We start from the raw sequence: 22,768 nt of genomic DNA, 5'->3' as shown, positions 1-22,768 counted from the left end.
TGTATTCATTCTAAATGTATTGCCAAATAAATGCTCATTGGTATTTGAAGGTGGTTGTGTCTCCCACGTTCCTTACAAGGGACAACATTTCTTGGTGTGAAGCACTGAAGATGGTGATGGGAGCGTGGCATGTTGGCAGGCTGTTTTGAAGCAGATGCTTGTGTAATTGTACATCCATAGCCTACTGTTTAGTTTAGTATCTCACTAAGGAGGCATTTGGCAGCACAGTTAAACTTGGCCTCTGCTCAATGTGTGTGTGTGTGCGTGTGCCTGTCTCCCTGCGTGCATACCTGTGTGTGTGTGTGCGAGCACTACTGAGATCTCAGTGAAGCAGTTGTAGTGTACTGTAAGAAGTTTTCTAGCAGGAATCTTAAATAATGTGTACAGATACGATCAGTCCAGTTTCACTGGAGCTCATCTAAATTCAAATTCGTCAGTGTCGCTCTAATGAATTTATATACATAACCATAAAGAAACTAGTGATACAAGTAAGTTGGAGATCTGAATAATATATCAATTCCTGGTTGCATAATAGCCTCCATAAAACATCTGTGAATATATCAAAGTTGGCATTTAATTCTTCTCAAATTTAGTGAGTGAAGCATCTATGTGTCATCATGCTGTCTGCCCCCATTAATGTGGTGTTGATGGGGTCTGATGTATTGTCTTCATCAGTGATGAACACAGAATTATGCTTGTGGTTGTCATGTGAATGATGTGGAATTGATGCCACCGGCTTGTCTTTAACAAGTCCAGCTTGTTCACACCTGAAATAAGTGATGAAGGGTTCGTTTAAGAGCGACGGGGTCATTTGGGGAATTGCTCGTTTAGATTATATTTGTGCCTTGGACAGTTAATATGGATAATAGCTAAGACAATAAACTACTGGCACATTGCATTGATTGCAACAGGGAATCAATTCTCTGTTATGTTCAATAATAATAAAATTTAATGTAAGTGTGCATAACAGGTCCCACAGTAAGTCAGCCTGTCAGGCTGCATAGACAGAATGTAGACTGCATTTGGCGAAGCATTAACATTGGCCTAAATTGTATGAATTTGTGTTGCACAAGTTATTTTTAGAAGGCTCAATTTATCTTTTTTGACTAATGGTATTCGAGTATTCATGTATTGAACGCTGCACGTCCTCACAAACAGAGCTCAATATGTGTTGATTCTCGATTTGTTCCATTTGGGTGAAGACAGCCAACATCTTTTACTTTTGTTCAGAAAGTAGCCACCATGTTCATTCTCAGTGTAAGAAAATGCCATTATAAGTTCCATGCATATTAAGTTTTGGCTAATGATCTCTCCCCTTCCAAGAAGGTCTTAGTATATGAGCCCTGTTTATGCAATACTAGACAGAATGGACATATTGATTTGTGGAGCAGTCTGTTGTGTTAACTTTTTCTCAAGCCATCTAAGAAAAGTTGTTTTTTTTTTGTTCATTGACCACTGTAATACTACCAATTTACAGTAATATGAAAAGTGGAACTGGAACCAGTTTTTTCATAGTGCTGTTTGATTACCCTGTATGCGTTTCTCCTACTTTCTTCCTCTCTTTTTTCCTCTCTCTTCTTCCTCTCGTCTTCCTCTCTTCCTCTCACCCTCCTGCCTCTTTCCATTTGTAGGGGGGATTTTTGAGACTCGAGAGAATGAACCAGTGAGTGTAGATGAGTTAGCCTTCAAGTTTGCTGTCACCAGCATCAACAGGAACAGAACGCTGATGCCAAACACGACGCTGACCTATGACATCCAGAGAGTGAACCTTTTTGACAGTTTCGAGGCCTCCCGAAGAGGTTGGCTTTCAGATCAGATTCTTTATGGACCTTTTGTGTTCAGTATCAGACACAATATTATGTGCAGGTAACATTTTACTTACAACACCAATGTTACAGTGTAACTGTATCGTTAATTACGGTGTAACATACTGACAATGTGTAGCAAAGAATTGATATTATAAAATGTTACCATTCTGGTTAATGACTGGGCAGTACACTACCTATGTTGTGTACATGTAACAATTCTAGCTCTGTACTCACTGTATGTACTGATTCACTGTTCAATGTACTGTTAATGATTCTTATGTGTTCTTACTCAGAGTATTACACTGTAATCAGTGGTATAATTACACTGTTACAGTGTTCTGTTGTAAATGCTACATAGACGAAGAACCTGTTTCATTTCTCTTTAGAATTTCTTTGCTTGTCATTATTCCTTATTCTGTTTTCTTCATGTTTCTTGCTCCTCTTCTTTGACTTTAGTGCTGCATCGTCTCCTGCTGTGACTTCCATTTCTCCATTTTGTTTCTTTGTTTCTTCTTTGTTTCCTTCCCAAGTGTGTGACCAGTTAGCCCTGGGCGTAGCCGCAGTGTTTGGCCCAGCACACAGCTCCTCGGTCAGTGCCGTGCAGTCCATCTGTAACGCCCTGGAGGTCCCGCACATCCAAACCCGCTGGAAGCATCCCTCCGTGGACAACAAGGACACGTTCTTCATCAACCTGTATCCCGAGCACACCTCCATCAGCAGGGCTATTCTGGACGTCGTCACCTACTATAAGTGGAAGTCTATCACCGTGGTCTATGAGGACAGCATAGGTGAGGAATAGCCACAGTTTGGACAACATGACGAAAACATCGCCTGCTTTAGCATTAGTCAGAGTACAAGCTTCACAGCACTTCAGTGTGCAGTTCAGTCTGCAGTTCAATGCTTGTTAAAACTACAGAAGCAGTCCCTGTATCCCCTAGAGTAGGCCCCGCCCACTTTCCCCTCACCAGGTTCTTCTACACACTCCCTGTGTGCGGCTGTTAAGCAGGGACACCCACACTACACTGAGCATGGTGAGCATTCTCTAGGCCCACATGTATTGCTGTTGAGTCCTTAATTTATAGTAAGTGCTTTTTCCAAGGCTATTACTTTTCCATTAGTTTGGTTAAAGTATATTGAAGTTGAGTTCGGTAATGTGTTTGTGACCATCAGATGAAAAGGCCAAATTAAACATTAAGAAGCTTGTTACTTGCCAGTATTTTAATGACTTTAATGCATAGATATTTGTTGTATGGCTTGTTTTTATGTGCGGGTTCTCTGATGCAATATGTGCATGTGTATGAGTGTGTGTGTGTGTGTGTGTGTGTGTGTGTGTGTGTGTGTGTGTGTGTGTGTGTGTGTGTGTGTGTGTGTGTGTGTGTGTGTGTGTGTGTGTGTGTGTGTGTGTGTGTGTGTGTGTGAATAGAATATCAGTGTTTTGCAATTAGCTCCTACCTGAAGTGAACAAAATGTGGTAAAGAATCTCTCTCCCGCTGCCTGAGCTCTCCTCGAGCTGTGGGAGTTTTCTGTGTGCTGGGCTAAGAGAAGTGAGTATTTCCTGTCCTCTGCAGGCTGTCCACGCATGGATGGGTTTTATGTTCTACTGGTTCAGTTGAAGCCCATTACTTACTGGCATAGAGGACATTTTCTGTCAGGTAATTTAAGATATGGTAGTTTGAAATTCATACCCACAAGGCAAACTGGTAAAAGGTATTAAGATACATCCGCTGTTTTTCTTCAATAAATATGGTATAACAGATGAGATGGCATGGCTCTTGGTATGAATAGTAGCTTTTAAATTTAGCCTTTATTTACTAGCATATCAGTTTCCAAGTGATTACATCAACTTGACCTGCAGCACTATTAAACAGGTATAAGCCTTTCCCTACACAGGTCCAGAAGTACTAACAAATCAAATACAGCTCTGTTAGTCCAGAGGTCATGGGGCTGGTGCCAGGAGCGGGATTTTTCCTGACATTACCTGACAACTCGATTCCTTGCCACGCTCACCTGACCACTTGATTCCCTGCCACGCTCAGCTGACCACCTGACCACCTGATTCCCTGCCACGCTCAGCTGACCACCTGACCACCTGATTCCCTGCCACTTGATCACCTCTCCACTTGATTCCCTGCCACTGCATTACCTGAACACTTGATTCCCTAACTGCTGTTGGTCATCAGATGTTTATTAGATTTAGATTTGGTTTAGATTTGAGCCCTGTAGTGTGGGTCATTGTGATAGCGTGTTATGTAAACGCAGAAAGCGTCCAAGATATACAAATGTAAAAAAAAAAAAAAAAGTTTTCCCTGTGCACAGAATTGCTCCAGAATATTTTTCTGATAGCGCATATGTCAAATGTGGCAGATTGCTAAAAGTTGGTTTACCACAGGTTGCTAGGTGATGAAGAAGGACTTCCTACTGGATCTAGTGCATTCCCGTTCAATTTAAAACTCAGCATTCATACCTTAGTAGAGGGTAAAGGTCAAGGGACGATTTAGATAAACATGGAATGAAGAATCAGATCCCGCTCGGGGGATACAGGCAATAATAAACCACCAGAAAAGTTGAATGTTGGGAGTTTAGCCCACGGTTGTCCAGTGTGTATTCTCGCTTCTGGAAGCGGGAATATGTGATTGTTCATGGCAGTGTCTGAAATACGGTGCAGCCCCCTCTCTGCCTCCGCTGAGTGAAGGCAAAGTGAGGACCAGCGTCTTATCTGTCTGGGGGCACAAACAATCTTACCCTGCACAGCTGGTCATAAGGTGCCCCCACCACATAATCCCTGCCAAACAGGTTGGCAGACACAACAAATGCCACGCCCTCCAGGGCTCAGACGATTATTACGGTTATGGCCTCCGTACTTTTTAAAGGTTATGGGGATTTAGGGCTGGCCAATATATTGTATTGTCGGGACTTTTGAATATTAGATTTGTGATATTGACCCATGGATTGCCTTATTTTGTCCCAAAGGCAAAGATTTGTATTATCTTGCTAATGTTGCCCTAGATAAGAAATAAATACGTAATATATAATAATGAGTGCATGCACTTTCCAGCTTTTTATTATAAACAGTGTGCATTTACACTCAGTGACCACTTCACTGGTGTCATTTTTTATAAGTTTACAATTCCAGACTGCAGTCCACTTCTTGGCATGCATTGTGTTTCAACCTCCCTTTTCCCAGTTCATCATTGGTCTGTTTCTGAACACAGGACCACTGCTGATCAGGCATCATTTCCAACTCAGCATTAGCAGGGTGGCAAGGCGGTGAATGCTGAGCTGGTACCAGCCTGTCAGGCACTGCAGCCTTGCTGTCGTTTTTTATGTGTGTCGTGTATCACTGCCGGGTTAGGAGTTGTCCGCCACCCAAAATATACAGCTCATCTGAGCCCTGTTTTATGGCTGGTGTTTTTAGGTATCGCAAACTGCACAGAGCAACAGTTGTAGACACTAACTGTACATTTACAAGGTGTATGTACAGGCTAGGTGAGGCTATGTATACAAAGAGAGAGTGTGTACATACAGGATAGGTGTATGTACAGGATAGATATATGTACAGGATAGGTGTATGTTCAGGATAGGTGGGTGTACAGGATAGGCGTATGTTCAGGATAGGTGGTATTCAGGATAGGTGGTGTACAGGATAGGTGGTATTCAGGATAGGTGTATGTTCAGGATAGGTGTATGTTCAGGATAGGTGGAGGTACAGGATAGGTGGTGTTCAGGATAGGTGGGTGTACAGGATAGGTGTTGTACAGGATAGGTGGTATTCAGGATAGGTGGTGTTCAGGATAGGTGGGTGTACAGGATAGGTGTTGTACAGGATAGGTGGGTGTTCAGGATAGGTGGGTGTACAGGATAGGTGTATGTTCAGGATAGGTGTATGTTCAGGATAGGTGGAGGTACAGGATAGGTGTTGTACAGGATAGGTGGGTGTTCAGGATAGGTGTTGTACAGGATAGGTGGGTGTTCAGGATAGGTGTTGTACAGGATAGGTGGGTGTTCAGGATAGGTGTATGTTCAGGATAGGTGGTATTCAGGATAGGTGGGTGTACAGGATAGGTGGTGTTCAGGATAGGTGTATGTTCAGGGTAGGTGGAGGTACAGGATAGGTGTATGTTCAGGATAGGTGTTGTACAGGATAGGTGGGTGTACAGGATAGGTGGTGTACAGGATAGGTGGTGTACAGGATAGGTGGTGTACAGGATAGGTGGTGTACAGGATAGGTGGGTGTACAGGATAGGTGGTGTACAGCCTAGGTGTACGTACAGGATAGGTGGATGTTTAGGATAGGTGGAGGTACAGGATAGGTGGTGTACAGGATAGGTGGTGTTCAGGATAGGTGGTGTACAACCTAGGTGTACGTACAGGATAGGTGGATGTACAGGATATGTGTATGTTTAGGATAGGTGGAGGTACAGGATAGGTGGAGGTACAGGATAGGTGGTGTTCAGGATAGGTGGTGTCCAGATAGGTGGTGTTCAGGATAGGTGTATCCTTGTCCCTTACTCATCAGCTTGGCAAAGATTGTAAGTGTTGTAGAAGTTCTTAATCAGGGGATATGCAAGAGTATGACAAGCATACTCGTATCATTCATATTAAGATGATAATCAGCGCTGTGATATACGTGAGGTGGTCACCAACAGTTCCTGGTCAAGGCCTTCTGTGTGAGCTCTGATTTGGCAGGAGAACTAGCAGTGTGAACTTCTAGGCTGGGTTTGATTAGGGATCTTTAATTCAGCATTTGTCAGCTTTCAAATCATGTTCCACATCACAAGAGCACTTAGCCCTGTGCTGAGGCCATGCACAACTCACAGCAGCTTCTCTGTTTTGATGTGTTATAGAGACACAACGTTCTTGATCACTGACGTGTGCATGGATATTCCTCACCTCACCAAGAACTTTAAAGGCATTCTTTAAGAGTTTTCTTGCTAATAACATTTACATCCAACGATGATTTAATTCAGGTGATTATATCACTTATTTATATGCAACGTCAGGGTGCAGTTATATTTTGAATGTTTTAAAATACTTTTTATTTTGTTAACTTAATTGAATAACCCTTTATGGGGAATATGTATTCCCAGGATGGTCAACCATACTCTGATCTATGCCTTTCACATCACAGTGCTTGCTTAAAAAGAGTTATAAGTTATTATTCAGCCAAGCTAAATAATACAAAAAGCAATAACATTGCAATTTATTTCTGGAACCTGTCAATGACTGTTCGTCAATTCAGAAAAATGTCTTTTTTAGCTGCTGGTCTGTGTTCGACATGCCTGGGCTAGCGTGGCTATTTAACGGGTCAGGTTTGAAGAAGAAAGCCCGGTATCAGAGCCACCAGACGTGTTGTGTGTCCTGCTTCTATAGGTCTGTTACATCTGCATTACTCACTAAGCTTGTCCTAATCTGTTCCACACTACAAGAGGAATGCCCACTGATGTCGAGCACATATCTCCTCAAATGTCCAGACATTAGGGGATACCCCCTGCGTGTAATCTCCTTTCCATCAGAATGCAGCAGTGATGTTCATTAGAGACATGAACACAGACACAGTTCTAGTGGAGTGTGTAGGTGATTGGCTTCCGTAATGATGCTGTGTTCTGTCATGCTCCACTGTGTCCAGCGGAGAGGTTTGAAATGTACTGCCAGACTGATACCTAACTAGCACAACCATAGCACCAGCTGACCAGTAGGGATCTTCTGGATCTGAGCCTGTTTCACCTAATCCCTTTGAGTGTGTGGATTCAGCTCTTTCTTGCAGCTGTTTGATTGAATTGCCTCTATAGATTGCTCTTCAGATATGATTTTAGCCTACAAGTTTCTCCAACCCACGCATGTTTTGGCCTCAAAGCGAGGTGTCCTTGTTCTTTGATTAAAGTGTGTGGTTTGAGACAGGAGGTGTGTGGGTATTGATTGGGACCCGTTGACAGAGCAGATGAAAATTAGGTTCCCAGTTCCGATGGCACTGGCCAGCACCACCCTTGCACAGGGGAAATCAAAAACTCTCCAGCAGGTAATGAGTTTGTTTCCGCCCGGCGGCGGGTGGCTCCTTTGCGTTCACCTTCCGCAGGCCTGATGCGTATGCAGGAGCTGATCAAAGCCCCATCCAGGAGCGGCATGAAGGTGCGGATCCGTCAGCTGCCCTCGGGCACCGGCGACGCACGCCCACTCCTCAAGGAGATGAAGAGGGAGCAGGAGTTCTACACCATCTTCGACTGCTCCCACCACACGGCCTCCGAGCTGCTCAAACAGGTGCCAGATGCCCACAAAGATGCCACTCTCGCTCTCGAACTTTGAATTCTGACACCTGGGTAAAGGCGTGTGACCTCCTGTAGTGTCAAACGTTTATCTGTTTGTCTCCATCGTCGTTCTCGTAGGTTTTTTTTACTGCAGTAAAAGTGAGAGCTTGATTATCATTTATGAGGGGTAGTTGTAGTTAGAGTATGATGTGTCATGATGGAGGGGAGAGTTGTGCTTAAAAGCATTTCACATTCATTCCTGAGAACCACTGAATCACTGTGTTGTGCTGTATAGTGTTTTAATGGGTTTTTTTCCATAGCTGATGTCAATGGGGATGATGACTGAGTATTACCATTTCTTCTTCACTACCTTGGTGAGTCTCCAGAACCTCCATCCTGAGAGGTTTGATGATTCTCCATAATAGTATTTCATAGATAGGGTTGATCAATAACTACACTTATAAATATAATTTCATTCAATTTTGGTTTCTCTTTTCCACTGTAGAACTACTCTCTAAGGCTGAAACATCATGATGCTTTAAATTATATGTATTTGTGTTTCATATGTTTTCAAATTCTGCCTTTCTTTCAACTCTGGACTTTACTGTAATGTTCTTTGTGGGTTCATTTTCGAGTGTTCCAGGCTTTATATCCCTTTGAAGGCACCTGTGAGATGGCCACAGCGTCTACGTCTTCCTTTCCCCAGATTGTACCCTGCAGTCTTCAGAGTTTTAAATTAGGGAAACTTTACCAAGACGCTTCTCATGTTTCTCCGCCCCAGGGGAGGTGATGCGGTTGCCTTGACTGGATCCTTCTCTCCTCCTTCAGGACCTCTTTGCGCTGGATCTGGAGCCGTACCGTTACAGTGGCGTTAACATGACTGCCTTCCGTCTGCTGAACCTGGACAGCCCCCATGTGGCGTCTATCGTGGATAAATGGAGTTCTGAACGCCAGCTAGCCCCGCCCAGACCTGAACGAGGTGTGATGGGTGGCATTATGACTGTAAGCATCGCTTCACCAACCCCGTCAGTCATGCGTTTATAAAAATTTTATTTAAGTCATTAAAGTGTTAGGGATGTAGCAATTCATTTTGCCATTTAAAACGTATTTCTTTCCGGTCCTTGTGGCAGTAGCGTTTAATCATTCATTCGAATCATTCCAAGAGTAAAGATGAGAATAAAACTCTTATTTGAGTATACAATAGGCAGGATGTCACATGGCTAATCCAGTCTTCCAGCGTCATTGTTTAGATGAAACATGTTGATGTACACGTCCATAAAGCAAAGAAACATCACAAGTGTTTGAATTTCCAATTGGATTCCCTCTATAAAAATGCTGAATTTCATTCCAATTATCTGAGTGCTTGATTTATAAATGAATAAAACTCCCATCCATATTTTTATACGCAATATAATAAAAACCCATCCATCTTGGTCAAATTGGAAACTAGTGTTGCCCAAATTGCAAACCATCATCCAAAACCCACAGCGCCAAATCCCAGAGAAGTACAGGCTGATCCGCAGTTCCGTTCTGGCCAATCCAAACTCATCCCCGATGCCCTTCCCCTGGGCTCCCGCCCTCACATTTTAAGCGAGTCTGTAGGATTAAGTCACATTGCTCTTCCTGCCCAGACCAAAGACCCAGTGCTTACCGCTTTTCCCCATCCAATCCCTTTAATAGCAGGCTGCAAAAACGGAGTGCTTACACATTAAACTTAAAGACTTCAAAACTCCTAGCGACTGCACTGAGGAGGCCCGTATCATTGGATTGCTGTGATACTGAGGGGTGAGGTAATGTTGATGGTGGGTGTGTAATATTCAGAGCCCCGTATCTAATCTGGACGCACATTTTCTTCCGCCCCCTGCAGACGGCGGCGGCGCTTATGTATGACGCTGTGTTCCTGGTCGCCATGGCGTCCCAGCGAGCCAGCCAGATGACGGTGAGCTCTCTGCAGTGCCACCGGCACAAGCCGTGGAGGTACGGACCACGCTTCATGAAGCTCTTCAAGGAGGTGAGCAGGCCACACACGCACACACACATACACACAATGATCAAAGCCAAAAATGATCACACAGTGAAGCACTGTTTCAAATAAATGCAATAACACAGTTATTTAATAATGGGGAAAATGCAAAAAAAATCATATAAAGTTGGTCCATGAGGTGGCAAGGTCATATCACACACACATACACACACACACATACACGCACGCGCAGACACACACACACACACAGTGTCTCCTTGGCACTGTTTGGAATTAAACAAAAGGCATCAGTTCACATCGTGTTACTAGCTCCAAGGAAATACTGCTCATTTCAATATTTGTTTTGCCTTCACTACATTGACTGTGTAAATGTAGCTTGAAATGTCCATTACATTGACTGTATAAATGTAGCTTGTCATGTCAGTTACATTGACTGTATAAATGTTGCCTGTCGTGTGTGTTACATTGACTGTATAAATGTTGCCTGTCGTGTGTGTTACATTGACTGTATAAATGTAGCTTGTCATGTCTGTTACATTGACTGTATAAATGTTGCCTGTCGTGTGTGTTACATTGACTGTATAAATGTAGCTTGTCATGTCTGTTACATTGACTGTATAAATGTTGCCTGTCGTGTGTGTTACATTGACTGTATAAATGTAGCTTGTCATGTCTGTTACATTGACTGTATAAATGTTGCCTGTCGTGTGTGTTACATTGACTGTATAAATGTAGCCTGTCATGTTCATTAACCATTTGGTAAACTAGTGATTTTAGTTTCATTATATCAGTTTTGATGTCTTTGGTTAGTAGTCATTTTCATCACTAACCTTGTTCATGTGATAAATTACACGTCATTAACTTCACTTGGAAGCTCTGTTTGGCACATTTTTTCAAGGCCAGAGGTATAATTCATATATGGAGCAGGTAATGGACCTTGATGTGCAGTTTGATCTTTTGACCTTCCCTTGCGTTCAGACACCTCCTCTACTCCACAGCAGTGGCGTAACTTCCTGACCTTGTGTGTCTGAGCCCTGTCTGATTTCTCTCCATTCGGGGATTATATCACATGACCGGCGACTGGTACCTGACGTCCTGGAAGTACATTAGGTCCTGTACATTAGGTGCGGGATGAGTGGTTGATCAGGGCGTTTGATGGTTAGGCAGCTCCCTGTACCCTTTTGGGGGGGGGGGGGGGGGGTTTATTAACATAATTTGAGGTATCTCGGTTTCAATATGGAACAATACATGATACATTTTGTCCATGTGACGTACTCTGTAATACAGCATATCAGAACAGGAGAGGCACAGCCCTTCACTTTATTAGTTGAACTTAATGGTGCTGATCAGGGCCTCTCTCAGGGACCCCAGGCTGCCAAAACCATGTGCCGATCTTAAACACAATTAAAAATGAACTGGCGAAAACAGCAGAGGAGAATTAGTCCCTAAGTGGTTGAATCACACCACTTCAGTGAAGAGTGTGAGAACAGGAGAGAAGTGTATTGACGGGCAGACTGAACACAGAACTGAACAGGAACCTGTGGAATGAGAGAGAGAGAGACCGCTTGAGATAGACAGCTTGAGAGAGACCGCTTGAGAGAGACAGCTTGAGAGAGACAGCTTCAGCTCAGCTGCAACTCAAATGACTCCAGGTGTCACGTATAAATGATCTGTGAAGGCTCGATTGCAGCACTATTAAAGGCCATGCGTTGTGATGGAACTCTCCCACTAAGTTCTAATACTGACTGATGCACAGGGCTGGATTTCGTGGCACGAGGACTGCAGTGTGTGCCCTGCTGTGACGTTCAGATTGCCTTGGACAGCTGCAGTACTGGTTCCAGATCAGGGCTGAATGGACCTTCGTCCACTCGCTCTCCTATTTCTCAAGGAAAATATCCTACAGAAAGCAAAGGCATGAACTGCAGTCTGCATCACTCAGCACCCTCCGTACGTCTACTGCAAATACACCAGCAATGTGTTTCAGAAGAAATTCATTTCACAGGCCATTTGGAGTTTCTATATTACGCAAGGCAGTCTTGCACATGAATTGCCAAAGATACTATGATTCACTACCCTGTGTAATTGCGACTCTCGACCACATGTCAACATTAACTGTCAAATATTCGCCAGACACATCCTGGTCCTCTCGATCATTTTCTGAGACAAGACCAGGCTGTGACACATTTTGTCTAGTCACCCGTGGCTGGACCACAGCATCACTGCTGACCTCGATATTGTCCGGTAGGGGGGACAATAATTAATCACTCTTCTACACCAAATGACTTCACAGCTAATTGTGAAATGCGTCATAAGCTGAATCTGAGATGTCTGAGCACAAGCAGAGAGACTCATGGCCTTTCTTGAAAGGGTGTAGGCCTTTGATTTGGTTATCGCTCAGAGTGACTGAGAGATGGGAAATAGTGCTGCAGTTATGATAGAGAAGGCTGGAGGGGAGGAGTCATGGCCTGTGGATGGGTCACGTGTCTGAGTGGAGAAGGCTGGAGGGGAGGAGTCATGGCCTGTGGATGGGTCACGTGTCTGAGTGGAGAAGGCCAGAGGGGTGGAGTCATGGGCTGTGAATGGGTCACATGTCTGAGTGGAGAAAACTGGAGGGGAGGAGTCATGGCCTGTGAATGGGTCACATGTCTGAGTGGAGAAGGCTGGAGGGGAGGAATCATAACCTGTGAATGGGTCATGTGTCTGAGTGAAGAGGGCTGGAGGGGAGGAGTCATGGCCTGTGAATGGGTCACGTGTCTGAGTGGAGAAGGCTGGAGGGGAGGAGTCATGGCCTGTGAATGGGTCATGTGTCTGAGTGAAGAAAGCTGGAGGGGAGGAGTCATGGCCTGTGAATGGGTCATGTGTCTGAGTGAAGAAAGCTGGAGGGGAGGAGTCATGGCCTGTGAATGGGTCATGTGTCTGAGTGAAGAGGGCTGGAGGGGAGGAGTCATGGCCTGTGAATGGGTCACGTGTCTGAGTGGAGAAGGCTGGAGGGGAGGAGTCATGGCCTGTGAATGGGTCACGTGTCTGAGTGGAGAAGGCTGGAGGGGAGGAGTCATGGCCTGTGAATGGGTCACGTGTCAGAGTGGAGCGACAGGTGGCACCTTCTCGCTGGAGGCCAGTGCCAGGTTTCTGCTTGTGGTCACACGCCGGCTTCCTCTACCCACTATTCCCCCCCACATCCGTGCTGGTGTGCACCTCTCTCTATCTGACATATGTGGGGGGACTTGGCACTAATGACCCTGCTTCTGCCATGAGGAGGAAATCTTACAGTAACTGGATTTGTGGTAATGGTCTGCCTTCTTCAAAGAAATGAAAAGAGAGATGAAAAATATAATGGTGAAAGTGAAATGACCTCACTTAAGCTCCTTGCTCTTGCCATGGGGAGAGAGGTGAATATTCTAAATTGATTAAAATGGTCTGTTTTCGGAAACTACTAAAACTAAGAAAAATGAAGCAGTTGCATAATGTTGAATTATTCATGGGCATCTCTTTTATTGGCTTTGCCTATGAGGTTCATATGTTGTTTCAATAATCTTGTTTTGCATTGAAATGAAAAGTCCCAATTGAATGACCCAACCAGTTACCGTCCAGAGAATGAAATGATTTAGGTTTGATCCTACTAAGAAATCTTGCCTCTTCCTGTATCCCTACACAGCTACCTGGAATGTGGCTTAAGGACTCACTGGGTCTCTCCTCTGTGTCTGCCTCCTCTTCTCAACACTCTGTACCCTAGGCCCAGTGGAGTGGCCTGACTGGACGTATCGTCCTTAACAAGACTGATGGTCTGAGGAAGGACTTCGACCTGGACCTCATCAGCCTGAAAGAGGATGGCACAGCAAAGGTGAGGCAGACCAAGAAAGGCTCATGAAGGTGATGTAGCCTAAGTAGGGCTCCTGAAGGTGATGTAGCATATGTAAGGTTCATGAAGGTGATGTAGCCTAAGTAGGGCTCATGAAGGTGATGTAGCCTATGTACAGTAGGGTTCATGAAGGTGATGTAGCCTAAGTAGGGCTCATGAAAGGGAAAGAGATGTAGCCAAAGTAGGGCTCATGAAGGGGAAAGTGATGTAGCCAAAGTAGGGCTCATGATGGTGATGTAGCCTAAGTAGCTCTCATGAAGGTGATATAGCCTAAGTAGGGCTCATGAAAGGGAAAGAGATGTAGCCTAAGAAGGGCTCATGAAAGGGAAAGAGATGTACCCAAAGTAGGGCTCATGAAGGCGATGTAGCCTAAGTAGGGATCATGAAGGTGATGTAGCCTAAGTAGGGCTCATGAAGGTGATGTAGCCTAAATAGGGCTCATGAAGGTGATGTAGCCTAAGTAGGGCTCATAAAAGGGAAAGAGATGTAGCCAAAGTAGGGCTCATGAAGGCGATGTAGCCAAAGTAGGCCTCATGAAGGTGATGTAGCCTAAGTAGGGCTCATGAAGGTGATGTAGCTTAAGTAGGGCTCATGGTGGTGCTGCTTGCAGCATATGTTCTGTAAGTCCACTGGCCAAAACTAGTTACTTGCTTACTTTTTATTAAATTATGAAAAGACAGAGCTATTGCAGTGGTACGTGCATGATTTGAGTATTTAAATGCTAAACATTTTGTTCGCTGTTGTAGCTTGATTTATATGTATATGATAGATTCTACTTGCCTGAAACTATCGTTGAATTTATATTAACTGTGTGCAAAAAGGAAATGATTACAGAAATCATTTGCTGCAAACCTGTGTATGTACTGACAATTACACCCTTTCAATTCTTTTCAAAAGGGCATAGTTAAGGGAGCGCTGCGTCGTAAGTTGTGGACTAAGGTTTGTTACAGTCTCATTGCAATTCCCTGTGCTCAGAAAAAATGCCCTCCCCTCTGTTTACCCCTACACACGTCCTTCATATGTCCTTATTATGACCCCGATCAGCCCTCGGCTCTTGCCTCGTGTCAGTGAAGAATACATTTAGCGTACTGTGCTTAATACCATATTGAAAAGCTTTCATGTTTCTTGCAGGGGTTTTTTTCGGAGTGAGGAGCATATCTGAAAGTGTCTCATCGAATGCTTTGGTACACAAACACGTTAATCCGCCAGCACATGTTCGGGGAGCAGCGCTAATTTATTTTCTGGAGTTAATTCATTTAAGCAAGCCGTCGCTCTCCGGAGCGCCCGGAGGGCGGCGTGCCGAACGCCAGACGCCGCGCATAAAGAGCGCGTGTCTCATAGCGCCGTTAATGAACGCGTTATCACAGACAGGCGCGCGCTCTTCAGACGCCGATGCCTCGTGTTCTTCTACAGCTGACGGTGCTTGTTAAACAGGACAGTAGCTGCCAGAACCGCCGCGTGGTTCTCCCGTTCGTTCTTTACCGCGATTTGTTGGCGTAGCGGCGGCGTGGATCTGTTCAGCTTTGTGGTTCATATTAGCGATGCCCATGGTTCATTTGTAGTCCCTGAGTTGAAACCCTGAAGGATGGGTTTGCTGTTTCTAAATCCCTTGTTAAAAGAGATACGTCATTAGATTCCCTGCATGTGCTGGTGTGTGAGAAACTTACCAATCCTCTGAAAATTCTCACTGGTCAGTGGGGTGCTTTCTCATGCCTTCAAAAACTGGACATTCACTGTGATCACATGTTTTATGCATTTTGTTTTAATTTTGAGCATGCTGGGAATAATGGTGGGCCTTAATATCTTAATATTACATTTTTGGACCTTTTTATCCATAGTACATCTAAACTGCAAATGTCTGCACAAATAAAGTCAATGAAAGCATGAGCGTTAGGATGTTGCAGGACTGGTGTTCACATCCAGATCACACACCAATCACCGACCTCCATGTCACGCACCAATCACCGCCCTCCATGTCACGCACCAATCACCGCCCTCCATGTCACGCACCAATCACCGCCCTCCATGTCACGCACCAATCACCGCCCTCCATGTCACGCATCAATCACCGCCCTCCATGTCACACACCAATCACCACCCTCCATGTCACACACCAATAACCGCCCTCCATGTCACGCACCAATCAACGCCCTCCACGTCACACACTAATCACCACCCTGCACATCACGCACCAATCATTGCCCTCTGCCTCAATCCCAAGTTTACTAATCACTCTTTCAGATGTGTCTCATTTATTCACACACACAAACCCAACAGGTGCCGTGGTCTGGTGCTTCACATTGAGTGTCCTACACACCTTGAACTGCACAAGCCATCTTACTTGTAATTCTCTTTAAATAAACATTTTGGTTCTTTTTAATTGCCACCTCTGCTTCTGCTTACAGTATCCCAACTGTGGTGACTATGCCAGTAAGTTATAGGGGGTTTGTAGGTCTAAGTGGTCACCACCCTGGGTTGTGCTGTGCTTTTTGATGAGAGGCACCAAGATATGAGTGAAAAATGGGATGAAACTCTTTAAAGTATTTATTCCTAAGCATTAAAGAATCTCAGATAATATAGTCGCCAAAGTTATGACTCATTCCTTATCAGACAAAAATAATCTTTTAATCAGATTAGTCCTCTCTGGTCCCTGTAGATGCAGGATCTATTCTACTGGTTCACTTTTCAAAGCTTTAGTCCCGGGGCCATTTTTCCTGAGAGTGCAGAGTTCTCTTTAATGGGGTGGGCCTGTGGGGCACTGTGTTAGTTGTGTCCTAAGCACTCTGTCTTAAAGGAGACCAGACTCTCCTATTGTGATCTACATGCACAAAGTCATGGCAGAAATGACAGATGTTGACGGCTCCCCTGTGCTGTAAACACCTGCACATGTGTCCTGGAGAGGGTGTAATGGCTTTATCAGACATGTGGTAGGAGAGGTTGTCCAGAGCTTGAGTAGTTGATGAAAGCCAGAGGTGTGGGTCCACCAAGCTCCCATGGAAGTGCTGAACCTTTTAGCAGTTTGAACCCACTAAACCTGTTGGCATGATTTTTAAACATCCAAGATCCTGAATGTGCTTAATATATGCAGTCATCATGTTTTTGGTAAACAAAACTGTCATAGATGACTTATGATTAACACGTCGGGTTGTTTGATTGCGAACTGCTGTCTGGGATAATTCATGCTTTTATTTCACTTAATGCGTTTAAAAGGCCAAGAGTGCTCTTATTGATTCAGGGGGGTTATAGGGTTGAAACAAGACACTTAAACTGAGAAGTGACTTGATGGCTTGCAGCTATTACCACAGAGCATCTCACTGAAAGACAAATGTGTGCTTGACCACAAACTGTGTATATATATATGTGTGTGTGTGTGTGTGTGTGTGTGTGTGTGTGTGTGTGTGTGTGTGTGTGTATAGGGAGAATGAGAGCAGTAAAGTAGATGTTGTGGTACTAGCCTCAAATATGTGTGCACATTCCCCATTGGTGCTTATAAAATAATCATTCCTCTGTTGCCATGATCTAACTCACCCTATGATCTCACGGAGATAAAACGTTATTATCTGTGGTATATGATTAGAAAGTGATTCCCATACTTTCCACCACCATCATGGTACTTGTGTGTTAGCTGTAGTATCTGTGCTCTGTGGTGGATTTACGTTGCGTTGCTCCTAGATCGGGATGTGGAACACGTACGCAGGTCTGAACCTGATTGACAAAAGGGACTCCTCCAAAAATGTGACCGATTCACTGGCCAATAGAACACTAATTGTTACCACAATCCTGGTAAGAAAGCCGCTGTGTTAATCATGATTTTCCATTTCCATTTGCTTTTGTCTAATTTATGCAATCAGGTAAATTATTGATTCATTTGAATGCTGTGCTGAGCTAATATTGGACTTTTATGAAGTGCCTGAAGTGGATTTGATGCATGTTTACAGGAGAACCCCTATGTAATGTATAAGAAGTCTGATAAGGTGCTGTATGGAAATGATCGCTTTGAAGGCTACTGTCTGGACCTGCTGAAGGAGCTCTCCAACATCCTGGGCTTCAACTACGAGGTCAAGCTGGTGTCAGATGGGAAGTACGGTGCCCAAAACGACAAGGGGGAATGGAACGGGATGGTCAGGGAGCTAATGGACCATGTGAGTTACACACACATACACGCACTCACACTGATAATTAGTTGGTGGTTTACCAACACATTTGAACTGAACTGGTAGTTTGTTATTACTGTGAAATGATTCTGTAACACTCTGCTTATTTAGGATATTTGTCATTCAGTCACTCTGAATAAGTTGGATATGCAAACAACTAAAACAACATTATTAGTTTACAGTTACTTCTACTACTCCTAACACTATTTTGTATGCTGTCATCTAGAATGTGTAGAATAGTGCTGTACAGTTTTACAGCTGTTGTGTAGAACAGTGCAGCTTATTTTCAGTGTTAATGTGCAGTTTTGATTTGCACACCTCCTGGTTTGCTTGGTATAGATCATTATTGCAATATGGTTCCATTGATGTGATTGAATTGTAATACAAGTGCAAAGGTATTTTGGCAATAAGAAGAAAGTTTATAATACCAAACAACGTAATGTTTTATTTTTTTCTATTCACCTATGCTACACAAAACAAGGTCTCTGGAATAGACATTTGTGAACTACAAAGGCATCTGTTAAGTACACAGTTTAGTGTAGAAAAGAAAATGTACAGAGAAATTCTTATATTATATTCTTATATTAGACCTTGATTTAGCTTTGAAATGGAAGATAAGGCTTATGAGTAGGGACATGTACAGTGGACCAGGGGACTGTGTTTCCCTGGAGTGAGTGGCGTGTGTTTCCTGGAGTGAGTAGTGTGTGTTCTCTGGAGTGAGTGGTGTGTGTTCCCTGGAGTGAGTGGCGTGTGTTCAGTGGGGTGAGTAGTGTGTGTTCCCTGGAGTAAGTAGTGTGTGCTCCCTGGAGTGAGTGGTGTGTGTTCTCTGGAGTGAGTGGTGTGTGTTTCCTGGAGTGAGTGGTGTGTGTTTCCTGGAGTGAGTGGCGTGTGTTTCCTGGAGTGAGTTTTCCAGCTGACTGCTCCTTTAATCCTTCTTGCAAATGCACATTATATTTCACATTGTTTTTCAGGTCACCGTGTCCATTTTTGTGTCTTGGAGTGATAAATTGACCTTGTCACTTAACATCACACTTGTATATGTTTGTTTGTTTGTTTGTTTTAAATCTATCCCTCCCTCTTCTGCATTTTCTCAGTCTGCCGATCTGGCCGTGGCCCCTCTGACCATCACCTACGTGCGGGAGAAAGTCATTGACTTCTCAAAGCCCTTCATGACTCTGGGCATCAGTATCCTATACCGTAAGCCCAACGGCACCAGCCCAGGGGTCTTCTCCTTCCTCAACCCCCTCGCACCAGACATCTGGCTCTACGTCCTGCTGGCCTGCCTGGGGGTCAGCTGTGTGCTGTTCGTCATTGCTAGGTACCGTCAGAAACCTTCACTCTTTCCCTGGCTTTGATGTCTAGCTGTGGGCCTTTGGATTAAGCAATCACATTAATTCGTTTCCTAGGCATATACTATATATACCCGCTGTATAATTTTTACCTGCTTAATACCTACTTATGAAGATCTTGCCGAGCTGGTAAAAGCTGGTCAGATGAAATGAAATACTTGCACTCTACAAAAAATGTATATATATATATATATATATATATATATATATATATATATATATATATATATATATATATATATATATATATAGTATTATATCTTACATCACAAGGTAAAATTGTATCACAAGTACAGCTTCAAAGACCCAGTCCATCAATATGCCTGAGAATATAGAAATATAGAAGCTCCAAGATTGCCCGAGTCTATTAAAATGCAAATCCAGACACAAACAGTGTTCTGACCAATCTTTCTCCATCTTTCTGAAACTCTGCCCCGTTCATTGGTTAGTATGGCTATATTGTGTATTTGGTTCCTTTTTTGCTAAAAACAATGAAGAAATGTGTTCTGAACATATGCTTTAATAGGAAATATGTTTGTGGTGTGCATGCATGACATCAATGATTTATGATTTACTATAGGATTTTTTAAATTATCTAATTTTGTAATGTCAAAGACTTGTGAATTTCAAATGCCTTTATAATAGTAGTATCTTTATTTTACTAAATCAATGTTCCATTTCATCTTAAGACTCGTGAATTAATCATTCTGGGATATTAATTCTAACCTTGACGTTCTCATGACCCTCTATTTGCACCAGACAGATGCAAAAATTTGATTCCATAAGTGGGTGGTTCATCAATTTTGAAACAGAACAGTAATAAATTAGGCTTAGTTATATATAATTTTTATTCTTTCTTGCTGTTGAAAATCATCAGCACTCTTGCAGCATGTCTTTGGACGATTTGTGTACAACTGGAGTCGGCCGGAGGAGGATGGGTTCCCCTCCTGAGTCTTGGTTCCTCTCAAGGTTTCTTCCTCATGCTCTTAGGGAGTTTTTTCTTGCCACTGTTGCCCTTGGTTTACTCACTTGTAAAGCTGCTTTGTGACAACAACTGTTGTAAAAAGCACTATATAGATCAATTTTGATTGATTGATTGAATCTCTTTTTTAAACCCCAAACAGATTTACACCATATGAATGGTACAACCCTCACCCCTGCAACCCTGCCTCAGATGTGATGGAAAACAGCTTCACGTTATTGAACAGCTTATGGTTCGGAGTCGCTGCACTCATGAGGCAAGGTGGGCTACTGAAGCTGCTCGCCTTCTCGCCCGCAACTCTAACGCCTGTCTTCTGACATTCTATCCAACTTACGAAGCTGTGGGGTTTTTTTTCCCTCATATTTAAGTAATGATATTCATCTCAATACAATGTTCACATGGTGAAATGCATAAATCACTTCTTTCAGAGTCGTTCTCACGTGTTTTAAGTCAAGCTCTGTTGACTGAGATAATCGTGCACTTTTGCATTGCAAACTTCTCGCCAGTACACATTTCACTAAGATTCATGATGGTATCACGAAATCACCAAGAATGGAACCAAGAGCTTACTGGCAGCAGCAAACGAGCTGTTCTCCTTCCCACCGTGGCCCCAGGGCAGGTTCACAGCTACTAGAAACACCTGATTTAAAGTGACACTCTAATTATGATAGTGTAGCTTTTATTTCAACTTTCCTGGTCTCTGTAATGAGGCAGTTATGAACGGACGGACAAGCTTGCCGGTTCCACAACACTGGACGTACGAGTAAATGGATGCTGTGTCAGGTGTGCAGGGGAGTGTTGAGCAGGAACTTTGGCTTTAACGAGAGCAGGAGATGGGAACATCATTCCCAATCCCAATCATTGGGTGCCAAATAGCACTCTGGCAGCCCTGTTGGATGACAGCTGCTAGAGAGGCCGGGATTACTGTGGAAGCGGATGTGCTAAAGCAATGTATTTAACAGGAGGGGCTCCACATTTGAGCAAGTAATTTAACCTTACATTGTGTTTTACGGCCACTGACCATTGAGTCGGTTAACCACCCATGAATTATAATAAATGAGGCTGCTCAGAATTCAGCATGTGTGTGTACGTGCATATGCATGTGTTTGGGTAAATAACAACCAACAGGAAACCAATCAGTCATGCTTCTTTAATTAGGTTTTGCTTAATTAAAACTTCAACATGCTTATTACAACTGAATCAGCAGAATGCAAATGTGCTGCTACCCAAAATACTACCCAGTTCTTATTTTGTTAGCTTGTTTGTGTCTTCCCTTTCTTCTCTCCTTATTTCTGCAAGCGCCTGTAAAGACGTGTAGAGGAATTAGTCAGGAGAGCTGGGTCTCTCATCTCAGTGATGTGCTTTTAAAGTGAGTGATGTGTTGAAAGTGATGAATGCTCTCGGTGAATTGTGTCGAGTGGTTGTCATTTTCTGTTTGCAAATAACATGCAGAATGACATGAATAGAGAGACAGAATGTCTCAGACTTGGCTTCAAGTTGTCCACTGGAGACATTCAGTGATAGCTGTCTGAGAAGAACTTGCTTGTCTTTCTGCTTTTTGAAAGGGGAAAGTCAAGATAGTGAAGACGGTTGGCAGCGATACCTCTCCCCCAACTCTGAGCGTGGAGCAATACAGATCTTCTTAGCTCTAGCCTAGCGGTCCACTTAACTCACCATCACCTCAGAACGGCCTCAGTGTGAGGTGGGTGGCTAGGCGGGATTGGCCCCTGTGGGAGGGCAGCAACAGTCCCGGCATTTGGCTAGCACAGGATACGCGTAAGCTTGACAGGTTGATGTACTTTACAGATCACAGGTAATAGACACACCTGACCAGTCAGCGGAATCAAAGCCACAGTGCAAAGCAAAGGACATGAGATGAGTGTGAACTGTCAATCACCCGAGCATTCACACGTGAAACACATAAGCCGTTCCACTACCGTGACACCTGTTCATCTCTATGGAACTGCATCGTTACCTCGTATATATACACACGTCTCCGTCGGCCACAAACACTCCCAAACAAACTTGTTATAGCCAAAGTTTAAGATCAACGCTACTTTAAAGAAGAACTGTCTGGTGTTGATTCACACTGATAATGTTCTTTAGTCTGTTACTAAACTTATGTAATTGTTTGATACACTGCTGGTCTCTGAGAGAGTTATTAGTCGGTATGTGGTAGGAGGTTTGTCATATTGATGTAGGAAGACCCTCTGTTTTAGACCTTAGCGAAGATAAACACCACTGTGCAGTCTCTCTGACAGCTTCATAATCCTCATAATCCCAGGATGCCTCTGAGTGCCTACCATTCTGAATCCTTTCAGTTAGAGATTTATCATTGCTTCCAAGATGGAAATCCACACTGAATGCTTTGAGAACTTATAGTAAGTTAT

The 22,768-nt window shown here is 43.6% G+C and overlaps 1 protein-coding gene across 6 annotated transcripts in view; it reads left to right on the top strand.

Moving 5' to 3' along the window:
- The window catches only part of grik1a (glutamate receptor, ionotropic, kainate 1a), a 36,386-nt gene that overhangs the window by 8,034 nt on the left and 5,584 nt on the right, over positions 1 to 22,768 (top strand). For 2 of the 6 annotated variants that reach the window (XM_077020112.1, XM_077020107.1), the window contains exons 2-12: positions 1,632 to 1,799; positions 2,339 to 2,596; positions 7,882 to 8,063; positions 8,371 to 8,424; positions 8,879 to 9,052; positions 9,918 to 10,061; positions 13,768 to 13,875; positions 17,566 to 17,676; positions 17,832 to 18,035; positions 19,142 to 19,365; positions 20,521 to 20,639. In XM_077020112.1, coding sequence (XP_076876227.1) covers positions 1,632 to 1,799; positions 2,339 to 2,596; positions 7,882 to 8,063; positions 8,371 to 8,424; positions 8,879 to 9,052; positions 9,918 to 10,061; positions 13,768 to 13,875; positions 17,566 to 17,676; positions 17,832 to 18,035; positions 19,142 to 19,365; positions 20,521 to 20,639 — 1,746 coding nt within the window. The other 4 variants (XM_077020108.1, XM_077020109.1, XR_013133734.1 and 1 more) reach the window with 4 other exon arrangements.

This window comes from Brachyhypopomus gauderio, chromosome 10 (genome assembly GCF_052324685.1).
Source record: "Brachyhypopomus gauderio isolate BG-103 chromosome 10, BGAUD_0.2, whole genome shotgun sequence".
NCBI lineage: Eukaryota > Metazoa > Chordata > Actinopteri > Gymnotiformes > Hypopomidae > Brachyhypopomus > Brachyhypopomus gauderio.
Note: the sequence above shows the minus strand (reverse complement) of the source record. Positions and strands in the feature narration are given on the sequence as shown.